General features: G+C 34.2%; 1 protein-coding gene across 1 annotated transcript in view; it reads right to left on the minus strand.

The window, feature by feature from the left end:
- Bdp1 (B double prime 1, subunit of RNA polymerase III transcription initiation factor IIIB) overlaps window positions 1-27,273 on the minus strand; it is a 90,089-nt gene that overhangs the window by 14,215 nt on the left and 48,601 nt on the right. The window contains exons 20-32 of the mRNA XM_048800109.1: window positions 26,616-26,794; window positions 25,472-25,682; window positions 23,869-24,008; window positions 19,182-19,380; window positions 18,108-18,301; window positions 16,749-17,136; window positions 12,084-12,206; window positions 8,238-8,274; window positions 7,679-7,771; window positions 5,859-6,087; window positions 5,291-5,451; window positions 3,060-3,210; window positions 2,661-2,841 (exon numbers count right to left, since the gene is read on the minus strand). Coding sequence (XP_048656066.1) covers window positions 2,661-2,841; window positions 3,060-3,210; window positions 5,291-5,451; window positions 5,859-6,087; window positions 7,679-7,771; window positions 8,238-8,274; window positions 12,084-12,206; window positions 16,749-17,136; window positions 18,108-18,301; window positions 19,182-19,380; window positions 23,869-24,008; window positions 25,472-25,682; window positions 26,616-26,794 — 2,286 coding nt within the window. The remainder of the gene's footprint in view (window positions 1-2,660; window positions 2,842-3,059; window positions 3,211-5,290; window positions 5,452-5,858; window positions 6,088-7,678; window positions 7,772-8,237; window positions 8,275-12,083; window positions 12,207-16,748; window positions 17,137-18,107; window positions 18,302-19,181; window positions 19,381-23,868; window positions 24,009-25,471; window positions 25,683-26,615; window positions 26,795-27,273) is intronic.

Below are 27,273 nucleotides of genomic sequence, written 5' to 3' on the forward strand. Positions count from 1 at the left end.
TTTGCAAACTGTCAATAATTAATTCAGGGAAGATTCACCAAGGGATGCCAAAATTATTGGGTAACAGGTTGCTAGATCTCTCCAGATAACTTACTACTACAAAGTAGAAAAGATGCTTTTATAATGAAGAAATCTGTCAAGTACCATTCTGACCAAGTGCTCAGTCTGACATGTAATACAAAAGAAGACAAAATCACCTACATAGTAATCTTGCCTAAACACTGAATCCAATAACAATATCAGGAGCCAGGTATGGTGGTATATGCCTGTAATCCCAGCAGCTTGGGAGGCTAAGGCAGAAGGATGCGAGTTCAAAGCCAGCCTCAGCAACTTAGTGAGGAACCACCTCTAAATGAAATATAAAAAAGGGATGGGGATGTGGCTCAATGGTTAAGTACCCCTGGGTTTAATTCCTGGTACCAAAAATCAAAATAAAATCAGAGGCTGGGGTTGTGGCTCAGTGGTAATACACTTGCCTAGTACATGTGAGGCACTGGGTTCAATTCTCAGCACCACATACAAACAAATAAAATAAAGGTCGATCAACAACTAAATATATATATTACACACACACACACACACACACATATATATATATATATATATATATATATTTAAAAAATAAATAAATTCATACTGTGGAGCCATCTAAAATTGTTTAAAATGTTAAGTTCACAAACAAAAGAGAGCTACTCTAGATTAAGGAGAGTAAGAAGAAATGACAATGAAATGCAGTGTGACAATCTTGATTGGGTATTCAGTTAAAAACAAAAAAGCTCTAATGGACATCTTTGGGACAAGGGTGAAACCTGAAAACGAACAATATATTAAGTAATATTATTGAATCAATGTTAAATAGTATGATAATACTAATTGTGAGAAGAGTACTCTTACTTCTCTGTAAGAGAATATCCTTGCTTTTATTAATAGATAGAAGATACAAACACACTATTTAGGGGTGACAGCTTGTGTTTGCAACTTACATGCTGCTTTTTTTTGTTTTTTAAAGTACTAGGACTTGAACCCAGGGGCCTGGTGTATGCTAGACCAAGTGCTCTACCACTGAGCTACATCCTTAGACCTTTTTATATTTTATTTTGAAAGTAAATCTTACTAAGTTGCTGAGTGTCATGCTAAATTGCTGGGGCTGCCCTTGATTTTGTGATCCTCCTGCCTCAGGCTCCCTAGTCACTCATAGGCTTGTGCCACCAACCCTGGTTCAAATGCTTCAGTTTTTTAAAGTATTTATCTATAGAGATGGATAGCAAGACAGAGTAACAAATGAAGCCAAGTGTTAATAATTAATGAATCCAAGGGAAAAGTATGAATTCTTTGTAAGATTCTTATAACTTTTCTTAGTTTCAAGTTATTTCAAAATAAAAGGCTACAATTTAAAAGTTGGAGATGGGCAGGAATCTCAACTATGGAAGGAGCCAAATTCCTTAGGGAGTCATCAAACTCCTTTTATGATTTGGCCTGTAGGCTGCCTTCCTAACTTCCTCTCTAACCACTTTCTTCATTTATATTCACTCAGTGATTTAGGGGGTGGTTGGGGGGATACTGGGGATTGAACTTAGGGGCATTTTACCACTGAGCTACATCCCCAGTCCTTTTTATTTTTTTATTTTAAGGTAGGGTCTTGCTAAATAGCTGAGGCTGATCTCAAACTTACAATCCTGCTTCAGCCTCCCAAGATGCTAGAATTACAAAAGTGTGCCACCATACCCAGCCTCAAGTTGAGTTTATGGGTTGGGGAGCATGGTGCTGTGGATTATACTCAGGGGTGCTTTACCACCACTGAGTTATTTCCCTGGATCTTTATAATTTTTATTTTGACACAGGTTCTCGCTGAATTGCTATGGCTGGCCTCAAACTTGTGATCCTCTTGCCTCTACCTCCCAAGTCCCTGGGATTACAGAAATATACCATGGTGCCAACCCAACTCAGTGATTTATAGTCCTTGAACATGTCATACTGTTTCACATCTTATTTTTTTTACACGTGTTCTTCACCCTTTTATTGACCGTTATACTCATTCTTCAAGATCAAGCATTCTCCCACTTAGGGAACTTTTAAAAGAAAATCTTATTGTCTGGGCCTCATTCCCAGAAATGAGATTGGTTTGACTGGGTGGAGGACAACTGGTACAGAGTCCTGTTCAAATCTGCAACAAAGTATCTTTCAAACCAAGTTTAATCATTCATTTAGTCAGCAGTTTCCTGAAGATTTATCTTCCAACACCTCACAGTACCTCAATAATACTTGCTGTTAATAAACTCCTCAGATCCAGGAGCTAAGAAACAAGAAATGAATTCTCTGTGTATGTTTATTTAATTTTTTCTTAATAACAATCCTGAGTAACAGCTCTATTACCTCTATGCTCCAGAGACTAAATACACTCTATTGAAATTCTACCACAGTAGAGTTTACGAAAGTAAAACTATAGGGAAAATGAATCAGTGACTATCAGGAGCTGGTGGGGAAGGAGAAGGGTGACTATAAAAGACAAGTGGGAAATAAGGATGATGGAACTGTTCACATACTGGTTACATGAGAACTTCTAAAACTAAAAAGGGTAAAGTTTATTACAGGCAAATTATACTTCAATTTTTCAAATGGGAAAAACCCCTCCTACCCCTTCTTATAATCTGTTCTTTTACCTCTGGCACATGATGTTTGAGCACACTGTCTCCTTCTGTGTTCTTTCTCAGGGGCTCTTCAAAAGAACTCTCACCAAGATCCCTACCCGAATCAAGGGTATGGGGTCCTTGCTCAGAGGAAACAACTGGAGTAACTGACACTATCTCAACCTCTTGAGATCTCTCCTCTTGATCTTCATTTCTGAAAGAGAGTTGTAGTATATGTTACCTGAAATCAGGCAAACCATCATGGGATTATTTTTAGAGATTGGTGTAATTTGATCATCCAATTTAATGATTTTCAAGATTTTAAAATATGTTTGATGCAACAGAACTCCTCAAGCAAATTCTTAGTTATAGCCTTTGGATACAGCTGAAAGAGAATATGAACTGAATTTCAGACTCTATTCCCTCTTTTACCTTTCTGTTAAGTTTGCTTCTTGTGAAATACTGGTCCCTTTGATATCATGTACAGATGCCAATTTGTTCTGCTCCTTACTCTCTGTTGTTGTAACTTGCCCAAGGCTTTTCTCTCCTAATTCTGTCGCTTTGGAAGCATTTTTCTCAGTTTCTTAAATAAAAAAAAAAAACACACACACGTAAGATACAGTTCAAAACAGAACAGCTAAAAATCTCCATATTAGAAACATTCTCTCTTAAACAATAGACCACTATGTAGTAACTCCTCCAAACTCTTCTTAATCCAAAAATCAACATGGCAGCAGAATGGTTCTGGCCAATGAGATTTCTGAACAGTAAACAGATGTTAAATGAATCTTGTACTGTAATACATTTCACTCCTGGCTGCCACAGCAATTGTGTCCCTACTTTATGGTAACAGTACTCTAGTACTATCATCAAAAATAATACTGTTGTTAAAAACTCCCACCCAAAAGAGGTACAGAGTATAGATGAAGCCTGGCTAGGTCCACCTTAGGGGAGATTTTGGGAAGGGAATTGTATGACAAAGATGTCATAAAGGAGAAGAAAATATTTCTAGATAAATAGAACAATTTGGTTCAACAGAGTGAAAATTTCTGGATATTGCTCAAGATAGAATAAGAATGAATTAACTAAGTGCATAAGAACACTGCACCACAGGCATTGCTGGATGAAAGAAAATCCCAGAAATCAGTGAGTCCAAAATAGGTAAAAGATAACGCTAACATCCAGATCTTCTAAACCTGAGATCAATATAATATAGGTAGCCTGTTGTTTGCACTACTTTCCATGGTCTTAGTATTGCCACAGGGGGTGGGCCATTGGACAGGAAGGGAGACAGAAAAGGAAGTGGACAAGCAGTCAACAGGTACATCACAATATAATAAGGCCACTTAAAAAAATAAAAATTAAAAAATTAAATAGGGTGGTGTGTGATTATATTAAAAGATGTTTTCAATATATTAAGCTTGAAAAATAAAAGATACTGAAACAAAGAATTTTTTTTTTTTTTTTAAGATTTGGGAAATCAAATTCAGGGCCTTGCGGATGTTAAATATGTACTCTACCCTTGAGGTATACACACAGACCAAGAAGTCTTAATAATAAAAAGACAAATACTCAATTTAAAAATAAGCAGAGAACATCTCTTAGAAAGATATACATGACTAAGGATATAATTCAGTGGCAGAGCACTTGCCTAGCACATGTGAGGCACTGGGTTCGATCTTCAACACCACATAAAAATAAATAAATAGAATAAAGATATTGTGTTTATCTACAAATGAATAAAAATAAATAAATAAAGCCATGCTGTCCATCTGTAACTACAATAAATAAATAAATAAATAAGATTTTAAAAATGGGAGGGGTATACACAGAAGACACGTGGCAAAAAATTCGATAGTGCACCCAAAGTCCCCAGTTCCTGTTTTGAATCTACAAATGCCTCATGGCAGCTCGGTTATTTTGTGTCCAGCCAGACTGCGGCACTAGAGATTGAACCTGGGGGCCCTTAACTACTGAACCACATCCCCACCCCTTTTCAAAATTTTTATTCAGAGACAGGGTCTTGCTAAGTTACTTAGGGTCTTGATAAGTTGCTGAGTCTGGCTTTGAATTCCTGATCCTTCTGCTCAGCCCTGACAAGCTGCTAGGATTTCAGGCATGGGCCACTGCCCATTAAGCTTTGGGTGCAATATCAAATTTTTTGCCATATGTCTTCTGTGTATACCCTCCCATTTTTTTAAACCTTATTTATTTATTTATTTATTTATTTTAGTTACAGATGAACAGCATGGCTTTATTTATTCATTTGTAGATAAACACATCTCTTAGACACAATATCTTTATTCTATTTATTTATTTTTATGTGGTATTGAAGATTGAACCCAGTGCCTCACACGTGCTAGGCAAGTGCTCTGCCACCGAGTTATATCTTAGTCATGTATATCTTTCTAAGAGACGTTTGAGTATTCATACACACACACATACATACACACACACCAAAAAAAGAAAAAACCTGATTAGGCAAATACAGCAAAATGATACCAATTACCGAAACCAGTTGGCAGATTTATTTTATAGCTCATGTGATATTTTGTATTTAAAAACAAAGTTAAAATAATTTTAACAAATCATCCCTTTGAAATACTAATATCATTTCTGTGTCAAAGCAATTTTATAGTTTGTAAGTGAAAAATAAAATTTACCTCTTTGAATTTCTACTTCTTCCCCTTTTAAAACACAAAAACCGGGAACTTTCTGATCAGCATGAAACCTGTTGGTCCGTAAAACCTTCTCAAGATTTGGCTTTGGTTTGACAAATCTACTTCTCATTCTCAAATTATTGGTCACTTTAGAAGTTGTATTCCTAAAATGTACAAAGATAATAGAAATTTATGAATCACTAAAGAATTCTCTTACTCTCTCACACTGATTGCAGTTAACGCAATACCGTTCAGATATCATGGTATATTTAAGTGTTCATTTCTTAATTCTAAAATTACTAATTACTACATTTACTGGAGGTCTTGAGAAGAAAACCTGTAGAACATATCTGTAGAACAGAGAGAGAATACATTTACATAAATCTTTTAAATTAAATCTTCTAAGACAGATAACACTGTTATAACTTTAATAAATAAATCATTAAACTCTAGGTCAACCAATTTGTAATTTAATTGGTGAGAAATTAACATTGTTACAAGCATTACTCAAATCTATTAACTAAATTTATGATGGGTTTAATAACATTTAATAATTGAATATAAAATAAACCTGGTCAACGTAGCATTCTTCTTGACTTCTTCCATTAAACCAACTTCTTCTCTAGTACTTTGTTCCTCCAGTACAATCTTGTTTTCTTCAAATGATGCAGGAGATGTACTAATGACAGGTGAAAAAACCTCCTGATATTCATGAACAATTTTGTGATTTACATTATCTGGGATAAAAGGGATATGACTTTTATCCTTTGAATGAACATCAGGAAACACACATACTCCTACTGCAGAAAAAAATAGGAAATTAAAATTGACCCAGTATAAATAGATATCCAAGTGAAAATTAATTCTTCAACATTTAATAACTATAAAATTCTATGTTATTATTAAAGATTGTTCTTTTTGGATCCAAACTTAAATTCATGATCTCATATTTCATTTTGGGGATTTGACCTGTAATGAGCTTAATAATTCTTATGACTAAAATTTTGTGCTACTGAAAGTAATGCATCCCCCCGCCTTTTTTATAAAATTAATGGCCTATATACTTGAAATTATTATTATTTTTTTAGTTGTAGTTAGACTCGATACCTTTATTTTATTTATTTTTATGTGATGCTGAGGATTGAACCCAGCGCCTCACACATGCTAGACAAGAGCTCTACCACTGAGCCACAATGCCAGCCCTGATCTCTTCTTTAATTACTTCCAATAATTGCATAATGCTGAATGGATTTCAAGAGTCTTCATTTATTAGCTTTTAAGATCTATATTTTATGTCTTCAAGATTTGTGACAAGTGTTACTATAATACTCTGTCATTGAGAATGAAGCTCTATAGTATAGGGAACACAAATCATACTTTCCTAATAAATATAGTGTAACAAGCATAAACATCTAACAACTAAAATGAATGGCAGATAAGTCATTAACAAAGTAATTACCAGAAACACAATTAGCATGATTTTTCACTTAATGAAGTTAAAGATAATCAATGGCAAAGACCATAACTTGTAAGTCCAGCTCAATATATTAAAAAAATCTAGATTGGCATTGTCTTTTGGCTTCTGTCCAAACTATCACAACAGTTTAAATTCTCTCAATGATTGTGAAAATCTTTTCAAGCAGCAAATCCTTTGCTAACGAAACGAGTATAAAGTGACAAAATAACCTCAATTAACCAATGATGCTTATGATGATAAACATAAGCCATTAGAGCAACTATTCAATGAATCCAAATTATTCTTTTCTTTTTGGTACCAAGGATTGAACCTAGGGATGCTTAACCACTAAGCCACATCCCCAGCCCTTTTAATTTTTTGAGACAAGGTCTCACTAAGTTGCTTAAGGCCTCACTAAGTTGTTGAGGCTGGCCTTGAACTTTTGATCCTTTTAGCCTCCCAAGTTGCTGGGATAACAGGCCTGTATCACCACACCCAGCTTCAAATTATTCTTAATAAACTAAATGCACTATCTCAAAATGGTTTTCACCACACCTAAACGGGCTGACAGTGGATGAGGACAGGCACAGTGGTAGGGAGGCTGAGGCAGGAGGATCTCAAGTTTGAGGGCAGATTCCGCAATTAAGCAAAGCCCTAAGCAACTTAGCATTACCTTGTCTCAAAATAAAAAATAGAAAAGGTTGGGTATGTGGCTCACTGGTAATGTGCCCCTGGGTTCAATTTCCAGTACAATCTAAAAAGAAAAGATAGCAAGAGGGGGAGGATGGATCAACACATAAGTATTACCATTTCTGGAAAACAACAGTGATGACAATTTCAAATGTAAAAGGCTTATTTATTCAAAACATGGGTGTAATTTCTTAACAGATTTTAAGTTTTTTTTCTCATTGGTAGGACTTAGCTTTCACTCTTACCATCACCCTGTTCAGTGCTGATCTCTGACTGCAATACTAGATCTCCCATTGTTAGTAAAGTTATGGCAGCTTCAGTACTTCCATCATTGGTACCTTGTGAGGAAATATAGCAAAATTAAAACAGAAAAACAAATCTGGCAATTAGTTTACTTTAAAAAGACTGTTAGCTCCGTTGTTTATTTTCTAGCAATGGGTTTCAATATCCTCTGTTATTCCCTTACTAGTGCTGTGTTTTGTTCAGTTTATACACTACAAATTTAAAAAATCATCAACTGGTGGCTCTTATTTACTAAACCATTTTCTCCCATAAATAATACATTCAAAGAAAATGTCCTCATCTGTGCAAATTAAGAGGAAACGCTCAACAAATACTTTTCTGAACTTTCAGCTCACCTTTTAAAAGTAGTATCCCAAGGATTTAAGTTTATAATAAAGATAACATACAACACCAGAACATTTTTGTTCAATTCTTCAGCAAAGTGACTCATTCACTATGACCAATGCTAAATCACTGTGCTAGTGCTAATCAAGTAGTTTTAGCAGTTTCCTTAACAGTTACCTGGTTCATCTTGGGTCTGTTCACCTGTGGTTATTTCCTGAAAGAGGAAAAGATAGGGAACATCAGAAGTATTTCCCCCAAACACATGCACTGTCTCTCAAGAAGTACTACATTTTATAGATCTTTCTATATCTTTAGTTATAATAATATTTTAAATTTATGATTATTCATAATATTTCATAAACAAGAAGAAAATAATAGCAAATTCTTTTCTCTCTTGCTTCTAATTTTACCTCTTCTTAAATGTAAGTTTTAACTCTAATCATACTGCTTTGTACACCTAACCATTTCTACTTTTTCACTTTTATAATCCTTCAAGTCCAGTCAAATCTTAGTGAGACCTTCCTCAACAAATAAAAAGAAGTGAGGATGTAGCTTAGTGGTAAAGGACCCCCAGCTTAAATCCCAAGTACAGACTTAAAAAAAAAAAAAAGAATGTCCACTCTCTAAGAAACATTTAACTAGAGGTTCTACTCAGGGAAATTAAGCAAGAAAAAGAAATAGCATTCAGATCAAAGAGTGTTGCAGGCTGAATTGTGTTCCCCACAAAAATATGTGACCCTTATTCCAATATATCTGGTGTCCTTATAAGAAGATGAGAAAAGACACAGACACATAAACAGGGAAAATGCCGTGTGGTATTGGAGGCAGAGAATGGAATTATGCTGCTCAAATCATGAAATGACAAGCACTGCCAATAACAACCACCATGGAAATCATGAAATTATTTCCCCCTCAGAGCCTCCAGAAAGAACCAATACACTGTGATTTGGGGCTTCCTTCTAAACTTCAGAACCTTGAGAGAAAAAATTTCTGTGGCTTTGAGCCACTTCAGTTTGTGGTGCTTTAGAAAGCATGAAGTAAAACTAACTGTATTTGCAGATTATATGATTTTGTACAGAGAAGATACTAAGGCATCCACTGAAAAATGAGTTTAGCAAAGTTGCAGGATACAAGATCAATATATAAAAATCAATTTTGTTTCAATATACTTGCAATAAACAATCCAAAAGTGAAATTAAGAACACAGTTCCAATTACAATAATGGTAAAAATAATAGCACACTTGGAAATAAATTTAGCAAGGAAGTGCAAAGCTCACATTCTAAAACTACAAGCCATTTTTGAAAGAAATCAAAGAAGTTCTAAATAAATAGGAGGACTACGGATGTAGCTCAGTGGTAGAGCTACAATGGTGGGTGGAATGCTTGTAGTATGCATGAGGTCCTGGATTCAATCTTCCAAAAAAGGAATATACCCCATGTCCATGGACTGAGAGTCAACATGGTTAAGGCTGCAACTTCTTCCAAAAGATCTATAAATACAATGAAATTCCAAACATAATCCCACCTGACTTCTTTGTAGAAACTAACAAGTTAATTTTAAAATTCATATGGAGTTAAAGGGACTCAGCCAAAATAATTCTGACAATAATAAAATATTTATTGTATTTATTATTGCACTTCTCAACTACAAAACTTAGTACAAAGCAACAATAATCAATGTAGCATCACTAACCTAAGGATAGCTATGGGTCAATGGAAAAGAATTAACAGTCCCAAAATAAACCCATATATCTATTATAAACTGATTTTTGACAAGGATGCTGGGACCATTCAATGAAGTCTCTTCAAACAAATGGTGCTAGGGCAACTGAATAGTCACATACAAGAAGGAAGTTGGATAAAAAGATTATCACAATATTTACAAAAATTAACTCAAGATAGATCAAAGACTTAAACTATAAAACTTTTAGAAGAAAAATAGTGGTAAACTTTTATGACTTTGGATTTGACAAAGGATTCTTGATATGACACCAAAAGCAAAAGCAACAACAACAACAAAATCAATCAGGAGCCAGGCACAGTGGTGCACACCTATAATCCCAGTGACTTGAGAGGCGGAGGCAGGAGGATCATAAGTTCAAAGCCAGCCTCAGCAACTAAGCGAGACCGTAAACAACTTAGCAAGATCCTGTCCCTAAATAAAACATAAAAAGGGTTGGGTATGTGGCTCAGAAGTTAAGAGCCCCTGGGTTCAATCCCTGGTACCAAAAAGAAGAAAAATAAAACCAATTAGACTTTCATCCAAAGTAGAAATTTTTGTGCTTTCAGGCAAATAATCAAGAACATGAAAAGATAGCTCATAGAATGGAAGAAAATATTTATTAATCATACATCTGACAATGGAATTGTACCTAGACTATATTAAAGAATTCTATGGGATGGGGATGTAACTCAGTGGTAGAGCAACTGCCTAGCATGTGTAAGGTCCCTGGTTTAATCCCCAGTATCTCACACACACACACACACACCACGAAAAAAAAAAAAAAAACCTTACAACTCAAATAATAATAATAATAATAATAATAATAATAATAATAATAAAATAGACCAATTAAAAAAGATCTGGGAGCTGGGGTTGTAGCTCAATGGTAGAGCAAGTACTTGCCTCACATGTATGAGGCACTAGGTTCAATCCTTAGCACCACATATAAATACATAAATAAGTAAATTATTTATTATTTACAACTAAAAATAAAAAAATAAAAATATAAAAGATCTAAATCAACATTTTCTCCAAAAAAATACTGATGGGCAATACACACATAAAAGATACTCAACATCATTAGTCATTAGGGAAATGCAAATCAAAACCATAATGAGACAATACACTCACAAGCATAGATCAAAAGAAGTCAAATAAGTGTTGGCAAAATGTGAATAAACGGGGACCTTTAAATACTGCTGATCATTATACAATATTATACTATTTCTATAAAATGTCCAGAATAAGAAAAATCTATAGGCAAAAAGCAGATAATTGGCTGGGCACAGTGATGCACATCTAACTACTTGGGGAGGCTACGGCAAAAGAAGAGGATTACAAGTTCGAGTTCAGCAAGTTCTTTATGAGATCCTGTCTCAAAATAAAATATAAAAAAGGGCTGGGAATATAGCTCTAGGGTAAAGTGCCCTGGGTTCAATTCCCAGTATCAAAAAAATAGTTGGTAATTTGTTCCATAAGCCTATAGAGATTTGCAGGGGAAATAAGGAGTGACTACAAATGGATATGAAATTTGTTTTTGAGGTGATAAAAATATTCTAAAAATTGATTTGTCATACTTGCACAACTCTGTGAATATACTAAAAAAAATCACTGAACAGAACACTTTCAATGGGTGAACTATACAATGTGTATATTATATATCATTAAAAGCATTTTCAAAAAGTTACAATTCCGTGCTGGGCCTGATGGCACACTGTAATCCCACCACCTTGGGAGGCTGAAGCAGAAGGATTGCTAGTTTGAGGCCAGCCTCAGCAACTTAGCAAGGCCCTCAGCAACTTAGTAAGAACCCAGATTAAAAAAAAAAGTTGGATGTAACTCAGTGGTAAAGCATCCGGGTTCGATCCCTAGTGCCAAAAAAAAAGGACAATTCCAAGTGTTCATTTGCAAAAACAAGGTTAAATACTAAATATGGAAGAATGGCAAACAAAATGAAACTAAATATATTTTAAGTAATTTACATTTGACATAGATTTAATGCAATAGAATTTTCATATAAAAGTCTATCACTTATTAGCCTTTTGGCTAAGATCAAATGTAAAGTCAACAGGGACATTAAGAGCTCTACTCACACACACACACACACACACACAAAACCAATGCTTTCCAAGTCAAATACAAAATCCACAACTATTCCCAAACTTTTACTATTTATACTAACAACTCCATACATGAGAGAAACAGCAAAGAACTGAAAACTTAAAGCAATCAAAGTAACCCTATAGTCTTTTGAAAGTAAACAAAGGACAAAAGACAAAACATTAACATGGATACTTACAAATGATGATGTATTCGAATTTTTTTCTTCTTTTACTTCCTGAGTAGATACATCTGTGTTTGAAAGCTCATGTTCAACAACAGTTACACATCCTATATCTGCAACATTCTCAGTTATTTCAAGCTGTCAAAATAAATGTTTTTATTATTTTCCACATGAACAAATAAAACTAAATTTCAAATGAAGGAAACAATTTACATTCACACAAAATTTAAAAAAAGAAATGTGATTCTAAAAACTGATTGATAGCAATTTGTCAAAAGTAAGACATTTAAAGTTTTTGAGAGGGCTGTGACTATTGCAACCAGTAACCAAAAATTTTAAGGCTTAATCATAGTGCCTGGCATTTCATTTCTCATCCTCCCCACCCTGCCCCTATTTTGCCCCAATTTCTTCCATTTGTTAACATTTATGAAGTGCTTCCTAAAAACCAGAGGGATATGGGCATAGAGGCACAAACCAAATAAGGCACATTTGGTCCCTGCCTTCAATAACTCACAATATACAAGAAACACAGTAATAAATGAACTATACAGTGTCATAAATGCTATAATAGAGAGGAGTTAAAGTGCTTTAAAAGACTGATCATCACTTCATCCCCAGTACAACAATCTTTTCCCAAAGTCCCAAAGCCTACACGATTCTTGACACCCATGGAAATGGGATCACTCACAGTTATTCTCATGTGGCAGCCCTACTAGTCAAAGAGCCCCTATGATCAGAGTTTAAAAAGACACTAATTTAATCTCCTAAAATATATAAACTACAGTATGGCTCCTATTCCCTTATTAACAGAAAGATAAATGCTGCGCCCCTCCCCTGACTCAGGCAATGGCAAGGCCCTACTGAGGTGGATGGTGCAAGGCGTCCATCCTCTGGAGGAGTGCAGTATGTTTCTGGGAATGGGCTGGTTTGTTTTTGTATTCCTTTAATAAGTATAGTTGCGATTTCAAGTATGAAGGAAAAAACATGACTTTCCCAATTAATGCAACTACTTCTAAGAATAGATCTGTTTGCTCTAAATGCAATGATTCAGCTGTGGAGCATAAATTGTTAATGTCTAATGAAAACTCCCTGTATTCCTGTCAAGGAAGTTTTTGAGAAATTAAATTAAATCTAGAGAAGAAGAATTAATGTTAAGACAGATTAGTGCTTAGTACTGGGCAACTTGTTCTTGTTCCTGTGCACAATGGTTTGTGCTCTTACTCTTGTTTGATTAAAATTAATAACAAGTTAACCACTTGCCGTAACCATGGCACCAGTTCCAGTCAGTAAGTCAAGAAAGAATAGTCAAGGTATAGGCCAATAGTTGGGACATTTCTAACTATTATTAAAAGTTAATTAAACAGAAACAGCTCAAAGCAAAACGTGAACTGAAAGAAAAAATGCTTGCTTATGCATAAGCCAAGATACAGTCTTCTATTCTAATTGTAGCTACGTAATATTTTGTTTCTTTGAATAATGATTCCTGTTTTGTAACCACAAAGTACTGTGAGCCTGCCAAAATGAAAAGTATATATGATCAACTTCACAAGTAAAGATTGGGATCAGCACCTTCACTTTGGTGTCTGTGTTGTTTCTCCACCCCCTTTCGCCGACTCCTCACCATCTGTTCGTCTCCTGAGACCCCCTGTTGGAGCTGGACTCCGACAGATAAGTATAAAGCACTATGTGATTCAATAGAATCTATGAGTATAGGAATGAAGTCTGAGAATCTGTCTTCAAGATGTAGTTACTAGGGCTGAGGTTGTGGCTCAGTGGTAGAGCGCTTGCCTAGCATGTGTGAGGCACTGAGTGTTCAATCCTCACTACCACATAAAAAAATAAAAAAGCAAATAATGTTTATTTTTTTAAAAAAATAGTTACTACAGTTCTTTGTCTTTCTTCAAATGTAAAACTAAGAGAAAAATCTTCATTAATATCCAAAAGGTCTGGAATGAATTTAAAAATTCAAGAGATTTGTGAAAATAAAATATATTCCCAAAAGTTGGAAATGGGTAGGGAAAGGGAATATTCTAGATAATTTTAAAAAGTTGGTTCTTCAGGCTTCATACAGCTTACCAATGCTGTATTTTTTTAATAAGAGCTATACTAAGATATAATTTACATACCATAAATTCATCCTTTTCCTTTTTTATAGTACTGAGGATTGAACCCAGAACCTTGTGCATGCTAGGCAAGAGTTCAAAACCTGAGCTACCCCCAACCCCAATTCGCCCACAAAGTGTACAATTCAATATATTTTGGAATACTTATAGATGTGAGCAAACATCATCACACTCAATTTTAGAACATTTTCATCTCCTCAAAAAGAAATCCCATACCTATTAGCTATCACTTTTCCAACTTCTCCCCTTCATTTCCCACTCCCTAGGCAACCACTAATCTATTCTTTCTATAGATTTTCCTACTTTGGACATTTGATATAAGAGTAATCATGTATGTGATCTTCTGTGACTGGCTTCTTTCACTTAGTATGTTTTCAAGTTTCATCAATATTAGAGCTTATATCATTTCATTTTATTTCAATGCTTTTTAAAGAACATATAAACAAATGTTGACATGTAAACAAATGTTAACATTTAAACAATTTTCATTTTAGTAAGCTGACTAAAAGGAATATAAGTTTTCCCTGTTAAATTATTATTATTATTGCTATTAAATAAGAAGATATTCTGTGTTAATTCAGGGATACATATTGAAATCTGACTTTCAGAAATTAAATTTCTTTTTTTAAAGAAATTAATTTCTGATATCAATTTTCACTACCAATCTACCTTCATGCAAAGAAAAATATAAAATATATAACTAAACTAACTATCATGTAGTATACTAATCAGCTGTCTTTCCACAAAATTCACTATTCTTCTGTTTGATTTCAACTAAATCTTTAATTATCTTTACTTTAAATTTTTCATTACAAAAAGCCACCTGTTTTTGTGTCATTTTCAGTTAGTTTCAAGAATCTATAGTATGCTATGATTAATAGTGAATAAAATAAAATTAAGTTTTGATTTTCATTCTTAAGTGTGACTCTACAGATTCAGGCAATCCATTACATTACTTCTTAATGGATCTACCTTAACATTAAGGTTAACTTTAACATTATTTGAACTGTTTTATGTTTATGTTTCCCACTGATTATCCCTACCACAATTAGCTAACTCTTGATTCTACTTCAAATGACTCAGAAACCATTATGAATTCTTAGACAAAACTGATTCAAAATGCTTCTCTTTAGTCAAATGACTGGCTAAAACTAATAGAACAAAAAACTTTTAATTTACAAAGTTGGAATACTAAACCAAGAGGAAAAAAGAGGAGAAAAAAAAAAAAAGACTAAGGAAGCAAAATATGTTCTACCTCAAACTCATTAAGATAACTACCACTTTAATTAAAAGTGTACAGCTGAGTACAGCTCAGTGGTGAAGTGCAGTATCTAGAATTCATGAGGACCAGGGTTTGATTACCAAAATAGCAAAAAAAAAAGTTAGAAAATAACAGCTGTTGGGTAAGGATATGAAAAACCAGAATACCTGTCACTGCTAGTAGTAAAATGACATAGCCACTATTAAAACAGTGACAGTCACTAAAAAAGATTCAATACAGAATTATTTTGTAATCCAGTAATTCTACTTATGAATACATCCCCCAAAAGAACTGAAAGCACAGATTCAAAGAGATATTTGTCTTACATGTCCACAGGAAGACTAATTAGAATAGCCAAAATGTGGAAACAATTTAAGTGTTCATTGATGGACAAATGGATGAACAAAAGGTGAGACAGACACAAAAATATTATTTATCCTTTAAAACAGAAAGACATTTTGGGCTAGCCACATAGCCCAGTGTCAGAGCACCTGCCTCATATGTGCAAGAATCTGTCTGGGTTCAATCCCCAACATCACCAAAAAAGACCACGAAATTAGGAAGGATATTCTGACATATGCTACAACTTTATAAATGAACCTTGAAAACATTATGCTAAGTAAAACAGGCCAGTCACATAAGGACAAATACTGTATGATTCCACTTGCACGAGGTTCCTACAGAGTTAAATTCAGAGACAAAAATTAGAATGGTGGTTGCCAAAAGTTCAGAGGTAGGAGAAACGAGGGATTATTGATTAACAGGTATAGAATTAGAGTTCTGCAAGATGAAGAGTTTTGTGAAAGGATGGTGATAATGGTAGCACTGAACTGTACAGTTAAAAAAAGTTAAGATGGCAAATTTTATATAATGTGTATTTTATCAATTTTTTTCAAAAAAGAATAAAAAAGTCCCTTCTATATCAACCAGAACTAAGTCTGACCCTATTATAAAAAGTTAACAGGAAATATCTTCCCAAACATTTTAAAAATTAATAAAAAAAAGTATATTAAGCAACTTCTACATAAAAGTATAGGCAGAATTCTATCATTATTGTTCTACCGGTTCCCTTGCTGAGTCTTGGACATAGGGGCTGAGTAATCTGAGGAGGTCACACTTTTAATGATTCCTTAAGCTATTCATTAGGTCCTAAACAGATTATATCTGGTGGCAGTTTATTTAGAAAAGGAACTCTTCAAATCCTAATATCTACTAAGAGAAGAAATAATGATCCATTAAAAGAAAAAGGAAGAAAAGTATAAGTTGATGAAATGTTAAAGATTCAAAAATTATTACCTCTTCCATTGTTTCCTCAATCTGAGCAGAAACAGGTTCAGGGGATCTCAGACCAATGGGAACAAACACTGGTGCCTTGTTTAATTCTTCTGGGGCAAGATGATAGTTTTCTTCTTCATAGTCAGATTCAAAATCTTCAGTATCATCTTCATCATCTTCCTGGGAAGCCCGAAGAGTCACCAGCGTTGACTTGGAAGCTCTAGGTTCCTTCTTTGAGGTTTTACCCCGAGTTCGTTTTGATCCACGCCCTTTAGTGACATTTGGTTTGATCTTCCTATGTGTTCTCCTTTCACTATGATCTGTCTCACACACAGAGGCAGTACTGATAGTTGTTCTTCGATCCAGAGCAATTTTGGAGGAATCTGATTCTTTTAACAATTGTGGACGGCTATATGTTTAATCAAAATAACAATATGGTCATATATGCAATAATTTAATGAAAACCAAAGTGTTGAGAGTGAAGTCTCAGTTCAGTCATTAAAATGAAAACTCCCACCACCAATTCTTTTAAAGACTTATGCTGTGAAAATAATAATTAACTACTACTTATTTCTCATTAAGAATTCTGCACAGTACTGTTTAAATTCTGGGCTATTTTTCCCCATTATAAGTGGTGGTAGAGATGACATTTTAAAAAACTTGTAATTATTAGAACAAAAAGGGATAAAATACATGGAATAATTATAGACTGTGGGATCAAATAGTGATACTTATTTATCTTACTGGGTGAATAGTTTAGGTTAAAAGAAAAAGGGCAGACAAAAAATTTATCAGAGCAATGCTGTTTTCTAGAACTTAGGTTCCTTCCTACTTTCTTCAAAAACTAAAAAAGAACCGGGTGTGGTAACACCTATATGTGATCCCAGCAGCTCAGGAGGATTGTGAGTTCAAAGCTAGCAATGGTGAGGCACTAAGCAACTCAGTGAGACCCTGCCTCTAAATAAAATACAAAATAGGGCTGGGGATATAGCACAGTGGTTGAGTGACCCTGAGTTCAATCCCCAGTACCCGACCCGACCCCTGCAAAACAACCACCTAGAGAAGGGTACCATTCATTCGTGCTTATAACCTCATATGAATTAGTACTCTAATAAACATTACTCTTTGATCAGGCATTTGCTATTATCTAATAGATTTGACACCCACAAATTATACATCTGGGTGTATAACTGAAAATCAGAAAAAAGTAAAATGTAGTAAATAAACACTAAAATTAGGAAACAGACAGACTTATAAATAAAAAACAATCTCACTTCTGTTCATAAGCCATGTTTTTGCTCTAACAGTAATTTAAGGTAAGACATCCATAAAGAATAAGTGATTTTTATTTCCTACTCTATTTGTTAAAGAAAATATTACCTTGTTACTTTACTGAGATATTGCTCTTCTACAATTGAAGACACAGAATTAGTTCCTACATTTTCCTCTCCAACACTTCCAGATGGTCCAACTTCTTCTAATTGAGCATCTTTTTTGGCCAAACTAGATTCTCTAGAGCCTAAAAAATCTTTTCTTGCTGAAACCTCCATAGATGACAGATTCTCCGCTTTTTCCTTAAATTTAAGATGAAAAAAGGTAATATTACCACAGAAAGAATCTCTATGTAAATTTAACTGTTTGGCCTAAAACTCTAATACTGCACAGATACATAGTGATCAGTTTCTAAATGTTTCATGAAAACAGTTATAGTATAAAAGTCAAAATTAGCCAGTTACCGTGGCACACACCTACGATCCCAACTACTCATAAGGATAAAGTAAAAGGACCACAAGTCCAAGACACGGTGGCACACATCCATAATCGCAGCTACTCAGAAGGGTAAAGCAAAAGGATCACAAGTTCAAGACCAGGCTAGCAATTTAGTAAAATCCTGTCTCAAAAAATAAAATGATCTCAGCTACCCAGGAGGCTAAGGCAGGAGAATTAAAAGTTTGAGGCCAGGCTGGGCAACTTAGCAAGACCTTATCTGGAAATAAAAAGGGCTGGAGATATAGTTCAGTAGTAGAGTGCCACTGAATTCAATCCCCAGTATTGCAAACAAAATAAAATAAAATAAAATAAAAAGGATTAGGGATATAGCTCCATGACAGAATAATTGCCTGCAATGTATGAGGCTCTGGGTTCAATTCTAGAACCACGCAAAAAAAAGTTAAACTAATAAGGTGTGGTGGTACACACCTATACTCCCAGCTACTTGGAAGGCAGAAGGATCACAAATTCAAGTGAGACCCTGTACTAAAATAAAATTTTGTAAAAGGGGTTGGGGATAATAGCTCCATGGTAAGAGTACTTGCCCACCAAGAGGAAGGCCCTAGGTCCAATCCCCAGTTTTGCAAAACAAAATAAAATGTCAAAACTGTATTTCACCAATACTCTCCTTCACAATTCTGACAGAAGAGAGCCTGCTAAAAGAAATTTTCCCCCAAAACTTACTTTTAGAAAGAAATGGATGTCAGAATTTCCTTGCTGTGGCAAATTATCTTCTTGTTTGCTTGTCTTACTTTGATATGTACCTTTTTCTATACCTGGTTCCTCTTTCTTACTGTGTGCCCTTCCCAAATTTGGTTTTGACTTTTGGAATTTCCTTCTTATCAATTGTGCTGGAGTAGGAACATATGGTTTATTTTCATGTCTGAAAGGAAGTGTAAATCACATTGAAAAAATAAAATCAGAATTCCTTATTGATATAACAGCTATTCAATGATGTTGGATACAAACCAATTCTAAATTCAAAGCATTATATACAAATTGGAGATAAAACCAAGTATGTAAAATAAACTCCTACATTGCTGATATAAAAGTAAAAGCATATAAGCTTTTATAGCTTCCATTTTATGTATATATTGGGAATATTTTTATAATATGTATCTTTTTTACTTTTATTATTGATTTTGATGTGTAGTTTCATGCTGCTTTAAGTAATTTTTAGAGAAATAACTGAAATACCCAAAACCAGTAGCTGAAAATAATTTCATAATGGTACATCAAGCAAATGCCTTCTATTAGACTCTAAAGCCTACACAAATACACAATAACCACCTGGGCCTTCTGGCTCAAAAGCAGGCTTGAGGTTAAGAATCTATTTTTCTACCATATTTCTGAAGGCTCACAGAAAACGTGAGGCCCTGGGTTCAATTCCCAGCACTAGGGATGGAGTGGGAAGGAGAATACAACTCTCACAGAAAAGGGTTTATTGACAGTCAATGTCGTTTAACTTAATCCATTTGTATATGACATATCAGACAAGGTTTTAACATTTAGTAGTAGAATCACAGCTTTTAGGACAACCCAAATATCAATCTTATGGTTTCCCAGAAATATTTAAGCAACTGGCAAGGAACTTCATTAAGAAATATAAAACCTAACATAAATTTTGTTATATGAGTTCTCTAAAATATTTGTATTCAAAAACTAATCTGGGGCTGGGATTGTAGGTCAGTGGTAGAGTGCCTGCCTAGCAGGTGTAAGGCATTGGGTTAGATTCTCAGCACCATATATAAATAAATAAAATAAAGGCCCATCAATAACTAAAAAAGATACATTTAAAAAAAAAAAACTAATCCTAAGAACATATTTAAATAAAATATCTAGAAAACAAGTACATAGACATTTCCAAATATACCAATCTTACAAAGTTCTAGTAGTAAAACACCAGGAAAGTTCACATCATGTTTAAAAAGATACAATTCTGGCTAATGCATGCCAGTATAAGCTAAAGTATTTGGGAAAACAAGTTATATTTAAGTTAATTTAAATAAGTTATACTATAAGTTATACTACAGCTTTATCAATTGTGATTTTGCAAAGATATTGAAGAAGAAAAATACATACATAAATTCAACGTGCTTCTGAGATGAAAAGAAACAACAAAACATTAGACATAAGAATAAGCTATTTTAAAACTAAAAAATTTCAAATTTTACAAGTAAGCTGAGATGGTTTCTCTTGGCCACAGTACAGCAACAGTTGGTATAAACTTTATGATCTAGAAAAAGTTAAAGATTAAGACAGGGGACTAGGGTTGTAGCTCAATGGTAGAGTGCTTGCCTAGCCCACATGAGGCACTGGGTTCAACCCCCAGCACCACATAAAAATAAATAAAATAGCCGGGCATGGAGGTGCATGCCCGTAATCCCAGCAGCTTGGAAGGCTGAGGCAGGAGGATTGCAAGTTTGAAGACAGCTTCAGTAATTTAGCAAGGCCTAAGCAACTCAGTGAGACGGTCTCTAGATGAAATACAAAAAAAGGGCTGAGGATGTGACTCCTAAATTCAATCCCCGGCACCCACTCCCCAAAAAGAAATACTAATATTAATAATAAATAATATAAAGATATTGTATCCATATACCACTTTAAAAAATATATTAAAAAAAAAGAAAGAAAAGGCACGGGATTGATTTCTACAAAGGAAGTCTTTTTTTTTTTTTTTTAATATTTATTTATTTTTTTTTTTATTTTTCGGCGGACACAACATCTTTGTTTGCATGTGGTGCTGAGGATCGAACTCGGGACGCACGCATGCCAGGTGAGCACGCTACCGCTTGAGCCACATCCCCAGCCCCAAAGGAAGTCTTAATAGTTAGAATTCTCTCATTAAAAAATACAAAGGCTAAGCTGGGCATGACTGTAATCCCAGCAGCTCAGGAGGGTGAAGCAGGAGGATTTCAACTTTAAAGCCAGCCTGACTGTAATTTAGCGAGGCACTTAAGAACTTGTCGAGACCCTGTCTCCAAATAAAATATTTAAAAAGGGCTGGGGATGTGGCTCAGTGGGTTAAACGCTCATGGGTTCAATCCCTGGTACAAAAAAAAAAGGCTAAGCATATTTGAATCATGAAAAGCTTCTTTCAGGAAACACTGTTCATATATAGTAGAAGCTTACCAATCTGAAAGTCATAAATCCTGAAAAATTAAATTTAAATTCTAAATTGCCAATATTACTTTAAACTATTTAAGTCCTCCAAGTCTACTCAATTATAGATGAGAACATTAAGAGAAACCGACCTTGAAAGTCACTAATATGTAAAAGCCCACTAGAGTAAATATCAAAATCCTCACAGTATCTCTACACAACCTATTTTGATCGTCCAGCCTTTAACTCTCCTATGTCTACCACTCCTTGCTCTCACTCTGGTCCACACTGGCCTTTCTGCTGTTTCTACAAACATGCCAGGCATACTCTGAGTACTTCTGAATTGCTGTTCCTACTTCCTGGACATTCTCTTAACCTATTCCTTCACTTCTTTTTTTATTTATTTTTAAATTTTTTGGTTGTTGGTAGACCTTTATTTTATTTGTTTATATGCAGTGCTGAGAATCTAACCCAGTGCCTCATACATGCCAGGCAAGTGCACTACTGCTGAGCCCCAACCTCAGCCCCATGTTCCTTCATTTCTTTTAACTTTTGTCTCCAATGGTACTCCTTCTCCAGCACTTTTTGTTTTTCTCTAATTTATTAGTTATTTATTCAAGTTATTTCTCTTGTTTGTAATCTGTCTCCTCTATTCAAAATAATCTTCACAGTGACAAAAATTTTTGTTTCTTCAGTCTCTTATTATCAGCACTTAGAACAATGTCTGGCACAAAGAGGACATTAAAATATTTGTGAAATGAATGAACAAGAATAAGGTCATAAAATTCTGTCAGATCAAAACCAGATTAAATTATATACAGAAAAGAACAACATAATTAGTAACTAGGAGAGTCAAAGATGTAAACAGGTTCATCTTTAAAGTTTGGGAGAAAGTGTTTCCTAGAATCATTAAGGGAAATTAATTATCAATTCTCCTTGGGATCAGTCATCAACCTAATCCAATAGCATTTCTGAAACAAGTGTATTTGTAATACACTTTAGTGAAAAAAAAACACTACTAAGCATCAGTGACTTCATTTAAACATCAAATTATTAAAAAATGAAGAAATGGCTTACCCATTTCTTAGTCATTTCATTAAGAATTTGAAATTAATGGGAAGTAAAAATTGACCATAATCATAAAATGAAAAGACTATCAAGAAAAGAAAAAGTAAACAAAATGAATCCATACTAAACCAATAAATGTTTTACATTACAAATCTATTCCAATGAAAGCAAACTGTTTAAAACAACCTAAACTCAACAGCACCCTGTGTTCAGAAAGATGACATAACACGGTTAAATTTTTTTTCTATGACTTCACTTAACTAGAGAATTTAAAAAAAGATATAATAATGTCTCTTCTGCACCACCTCCACCCCCACCACCCCCACAAAAAACCACTATCACTCCATAATTAAAGAACACTGGACAGTCAAAGTAAACCCATAGGTGCTGGAGACATCCTAGAAGAAAATGAATAAATATTTCACTAAAACATACTCTAGTTATAAAGATAACATCATAAATTATATGGATCATGAATTATATTCAGAAAGGAAAGGTGTTTTTTACTAAAGAAGCTAATACTCCTACTTTAATACTAGTAATAAAGCAGACTGCAAGAAATATGTAAAAGCATTAATGACAAAATGTCTCCTAACTGCAACTTATTTAAAAGATCATTTTACCATTTGGCTTAGATGTAGTTACCTCTAAATAGAGTATCTACTAAGTACTTCATAGCACTTATTAAGTCTGATTTTTACTTATAAATTTCTAAAGATACAAAGGAATCCTTTAAGTATTTTTTAAAAATAAAGCAAAAGAAAAGAACCTTAAAATATAACAATTTAGCTTTAATGACAAAACTAAGGATAGCTGCCAAACATTCACAATATCAGCAATGTGACTCTTAAAAATATTTAAAGAATTAAATTTAAAATACTCTAGTTCATCCAGGCACGACAGCCAACACCTATAAACCTAGCAGTTCAGGAGGCTGAGATTAAGAGTATTCAAGTTCAAAGCCAGTTTTCCAACTTAGTGGAGCCCTAGGCCTGTCTCAAAAAATAAAAAGGGCTGGGAAAGTGGCTCAGTGGCTAAGTACTCCTGGATTTAATCCCCAGTACCAAAAAATAAAAAAACCTTCTAACTTAATTATTACTTTATCCTTTCATAAAATTTTCAGAATACAAAGTTATATAAAATTATGCAAAAATCCAAACAATGAAAACTTTTGTGCTTTTCTCATTAAAAGCAAACTTACCTCATCTTTTCATCTAAAATATTTCTTTCATTAACATGAAGGTTTTCTACAAGAACCACATGACTTTGATTTTCATCCATTCTGCATTCTGAAACTTTGGAGGATACAGCTTCAATTTCAGTTTCAAGTTGAGAATTTGACTGAAAAGATAAAACCATATTAATGTATTATGTGTTTATTTTACAGCAGAACATACCTCCCAAAATATTTCAATCATTAAAAAGGCTATCTAGTTTAATTTTTTCTTTTTTTTACTTGTAGGTAGACACAATACCTTTATTTTATTTATTTATTTTTATGTGGTGCTGAGGATCACAGCAATGCCTCACATGTACTAGGCAAGTGCTCTACCACTGAGCTATAACCCCAGTCCCCAGGTATCTAGTTTTTGTTTTTAGCTTTTGGTACTAGAAATTGAACCCAGGGCCTTTTAACGCTGAGTTATATCCCCAAGCCAGGGTATGTAGTTTTGTAAAATTAAGATTCAATAATGCAGCCCCCCACCCCAAAAAAAGGCAAAAAACTTATTACGCAGAATATATTACAAAAAATCAGTAAAAAATAAAATTAAGATTCAAACTGGGTAACTGATGTTCATGTTTTGTTGTGAAAACAAGACTGGCTAGGTCAGAAAGAAAATTACAATGACTTTCACAGTAACATGTTTAATGCTTGAAAAACTACAAAAAAAAGTTTAACAGATTTTTTTTTAAGTATTTTGGCTCAAATAAGGATTATTATAATCATATAATCACTTTAAATCTAGGTTTTCCCTTATTACAGGAAAAATAAGGACTGCTGAAATAGTTTCAGGCATTATACTACTTAGTTTTTTTTCTAATATCAAAAGATTTACTAAGAGATTTCTTAAATTATCATTCAAAATAGCATTGTGGGCTGAGATTGTGGTTCAGTGGTATAGCGCTTGCCTAGCATGTGTGAGGCATTGGATTCAATTCTCAGAACCACGTATAAAGTAATAAATAAATAAAGGTTCATCAACAACTAAAACAATATTTTAAAAACCCACAGTATTGTCACATAGCAAAAAGGGTTTAAATCCTATTTCCTGATATAAAAATCCAATTATAGTATTAAGTGTGCGTATAAGTGTGCATGGAGATTAATTCGGTAAGATAGGTCAAAAGATTCTCAGTGGTTATCTCAGGTGTTGACACTTGAGGTTTACTATTATTTTGTTTTGATTAAACATTTCACATAAGTGTCATTAGTTGGGCAGGTAATGTCTTTTCGGTTAAAAAAAAAAAAAACCTGAAATAGTAAATCAAACAAAATTGGGACACATTATGTATTCACTAGGGAGAATAAGGGTGAGATGACTATATTCTACTTCAAGCCTGAGCTATCGCTTGATGTTTTTTGTTTTGGGAGGTACCAGTGATTGAACTCAGGGGCCCTCGACCACATATCCCAGCACTATTTTGTATTTATTTAGAAACAGGGTTTCACTTTTGCTGAAGCTGGCTTTGAACTCCTGATCCTGCCTCAATCTCTGAGCTGCTGGGATTATAGGCTTTCCACACTGGGCTTGATGTTTTAATATGCATTTAAAGGGATTCGATTTAGTTATATGATAACTCACCATTGTCAGGGACTTCTTTTTACTTTCATTTTTTTGTAGTAATGATCTTTCTTCCTTAATTATGCCTTTGGCTTCATCATTTTCTACTATTTGCCTGTGTCTAGCCTTTCTTATATTTGGTTTAGGTCTCTGAAGTCGACCCCTCACTGGTCCAGAACTTTGGATAACACTTTCCTTCACTTCTTGTGGGAAAGCTTTAATTTCAGGAGTCCTGTAAAAGAATAGGAAGAAAGAGAGAAGGCCTGATAGTAAAAAGTTGAAAACCATTGTAAAAATATATAATTTAAACCTCTTCTAAAAGCCTCTATAAAAAACACTTCTTACCATTAAAGGAAAATGACGTTTTTGATTATAAAAATATTTTAGAAAAGTTATAAGATAAGGGAAGTTAATGCTTAATGGATACAGTTTAAGTTTGTAGGGGAAAAAAAACAAAAACAAAAAAGTTCTAGAGATGGATGATAGTAATGACTACAGAATAATGTAAACATACTTAATGCCTCTGGTAGGTATGCCTCAAATTGATGAAAATGGTAATGAATTCATGGCATATATACATGTATTTTTTAATGAATTTCTTTGTAGAGAATCTTAAGTAGAGGTGGGGTTGTGGCTCAGTGGCAGAGTGCTTGCCTAGCATGTCTGAGGCACTGGATTCAATCCTTAGCACCACATAAAAATAAATAAATAAAATAAAGGCATGCTGTCCATATATTTAAAAAAAAAAAAAATCTTAAGTAGTTAACAGTAAAGCATTAAAATGTCAATCTGAGCCAGGCACGATGGGGCATGCCTATTACCCAGGAGACTCAGAGGTTAAGGGAGGAGAACTCCCAAGTTTGAGGCCAGGATCAGCAACTTACCAGGGCCCTAAGCAACTTAGTGAGACCCTATTGAAGATAAAAAATAAAAAGGGCTGGAGATGGAGCTCAGTGATTAAGTGCCCCTGGTTTCAATCCCCAGTACCAAAAAGTACCAAGTTGAATTCAATTTTATTTTCTATGTAGATAGTCTGCCATATCAATTAAAATAAACCAAATATTCTTTATATTCCTTTTTAAAAAACATTAGCACACTTAAATAATAATAAAAAAATTTTTCAAAGAAATGTCTCTTAGATTTTCAAGGAAATATCACTGTTTACCCCGTAGGAACAACTAATTCATTTTCCTGTGTTTGTGTTGCCTGAGACTCCTCTTTAGGTTCATGAGAATTTGAAGGTGAAGTGTCTTTTTCAGTCTGTATACATGGTAATGTGACAGTCTCCTCCTTCTTGTGACCCGATTTATTTTTTTCTCTTGATGTTATTGGGGAAGCCACATCCTGGAAGGCAGAAAAAAAGAAATCATCCTGAGTTGGTAAAAGTATAGGGAAATAAGGCCAAGGCAGAAGGATCTCAAGTCCAAGGCCAGCCTGGGTAACTTAGCCAGACTCTGTCTCAAAATAAAATTTTTTAAAAGGGCTGTGTATATCAGAGGCAGAATGCTCCTGGTTTAATTCCCAGTATCCATTCCCGCTAAAAAGTATAGTGAAACAAAAACTTTCATACACCATTTGAAGTAGAAGACAATGGGGCAGTTATTGATCAAAAATTTAAAGTCCCAGCAATTCCACCTCTAGAAATTCATCTTAGGAGCTGGGGATGTAGCTCAGTAGTAGAGAACTTACCTAGCATGTGTGAGGCACTGGGTTCAATCCTCAACACCACACAAAAAATAAACAAATAAAAGTATTGTGTCCATTTATACTTAAAATATATACATAAAGAAAAAGAAAGAAAGAAATTTATCTTATAAAAAGAC

This window comes from Marmota marmota, unplaced genomic scaffold (genome assembly GCF_001458135.2).
Source record: "Marmota marmota marmota unplaced genomic scaffold, marMar, whole genome shotgun sequence".
Lineage (NCBI taxonomy): Eukaryota > Metazoa > Chordata > Mammalia > Rodentia > Sciuridae > Marmota > Marmota marmota.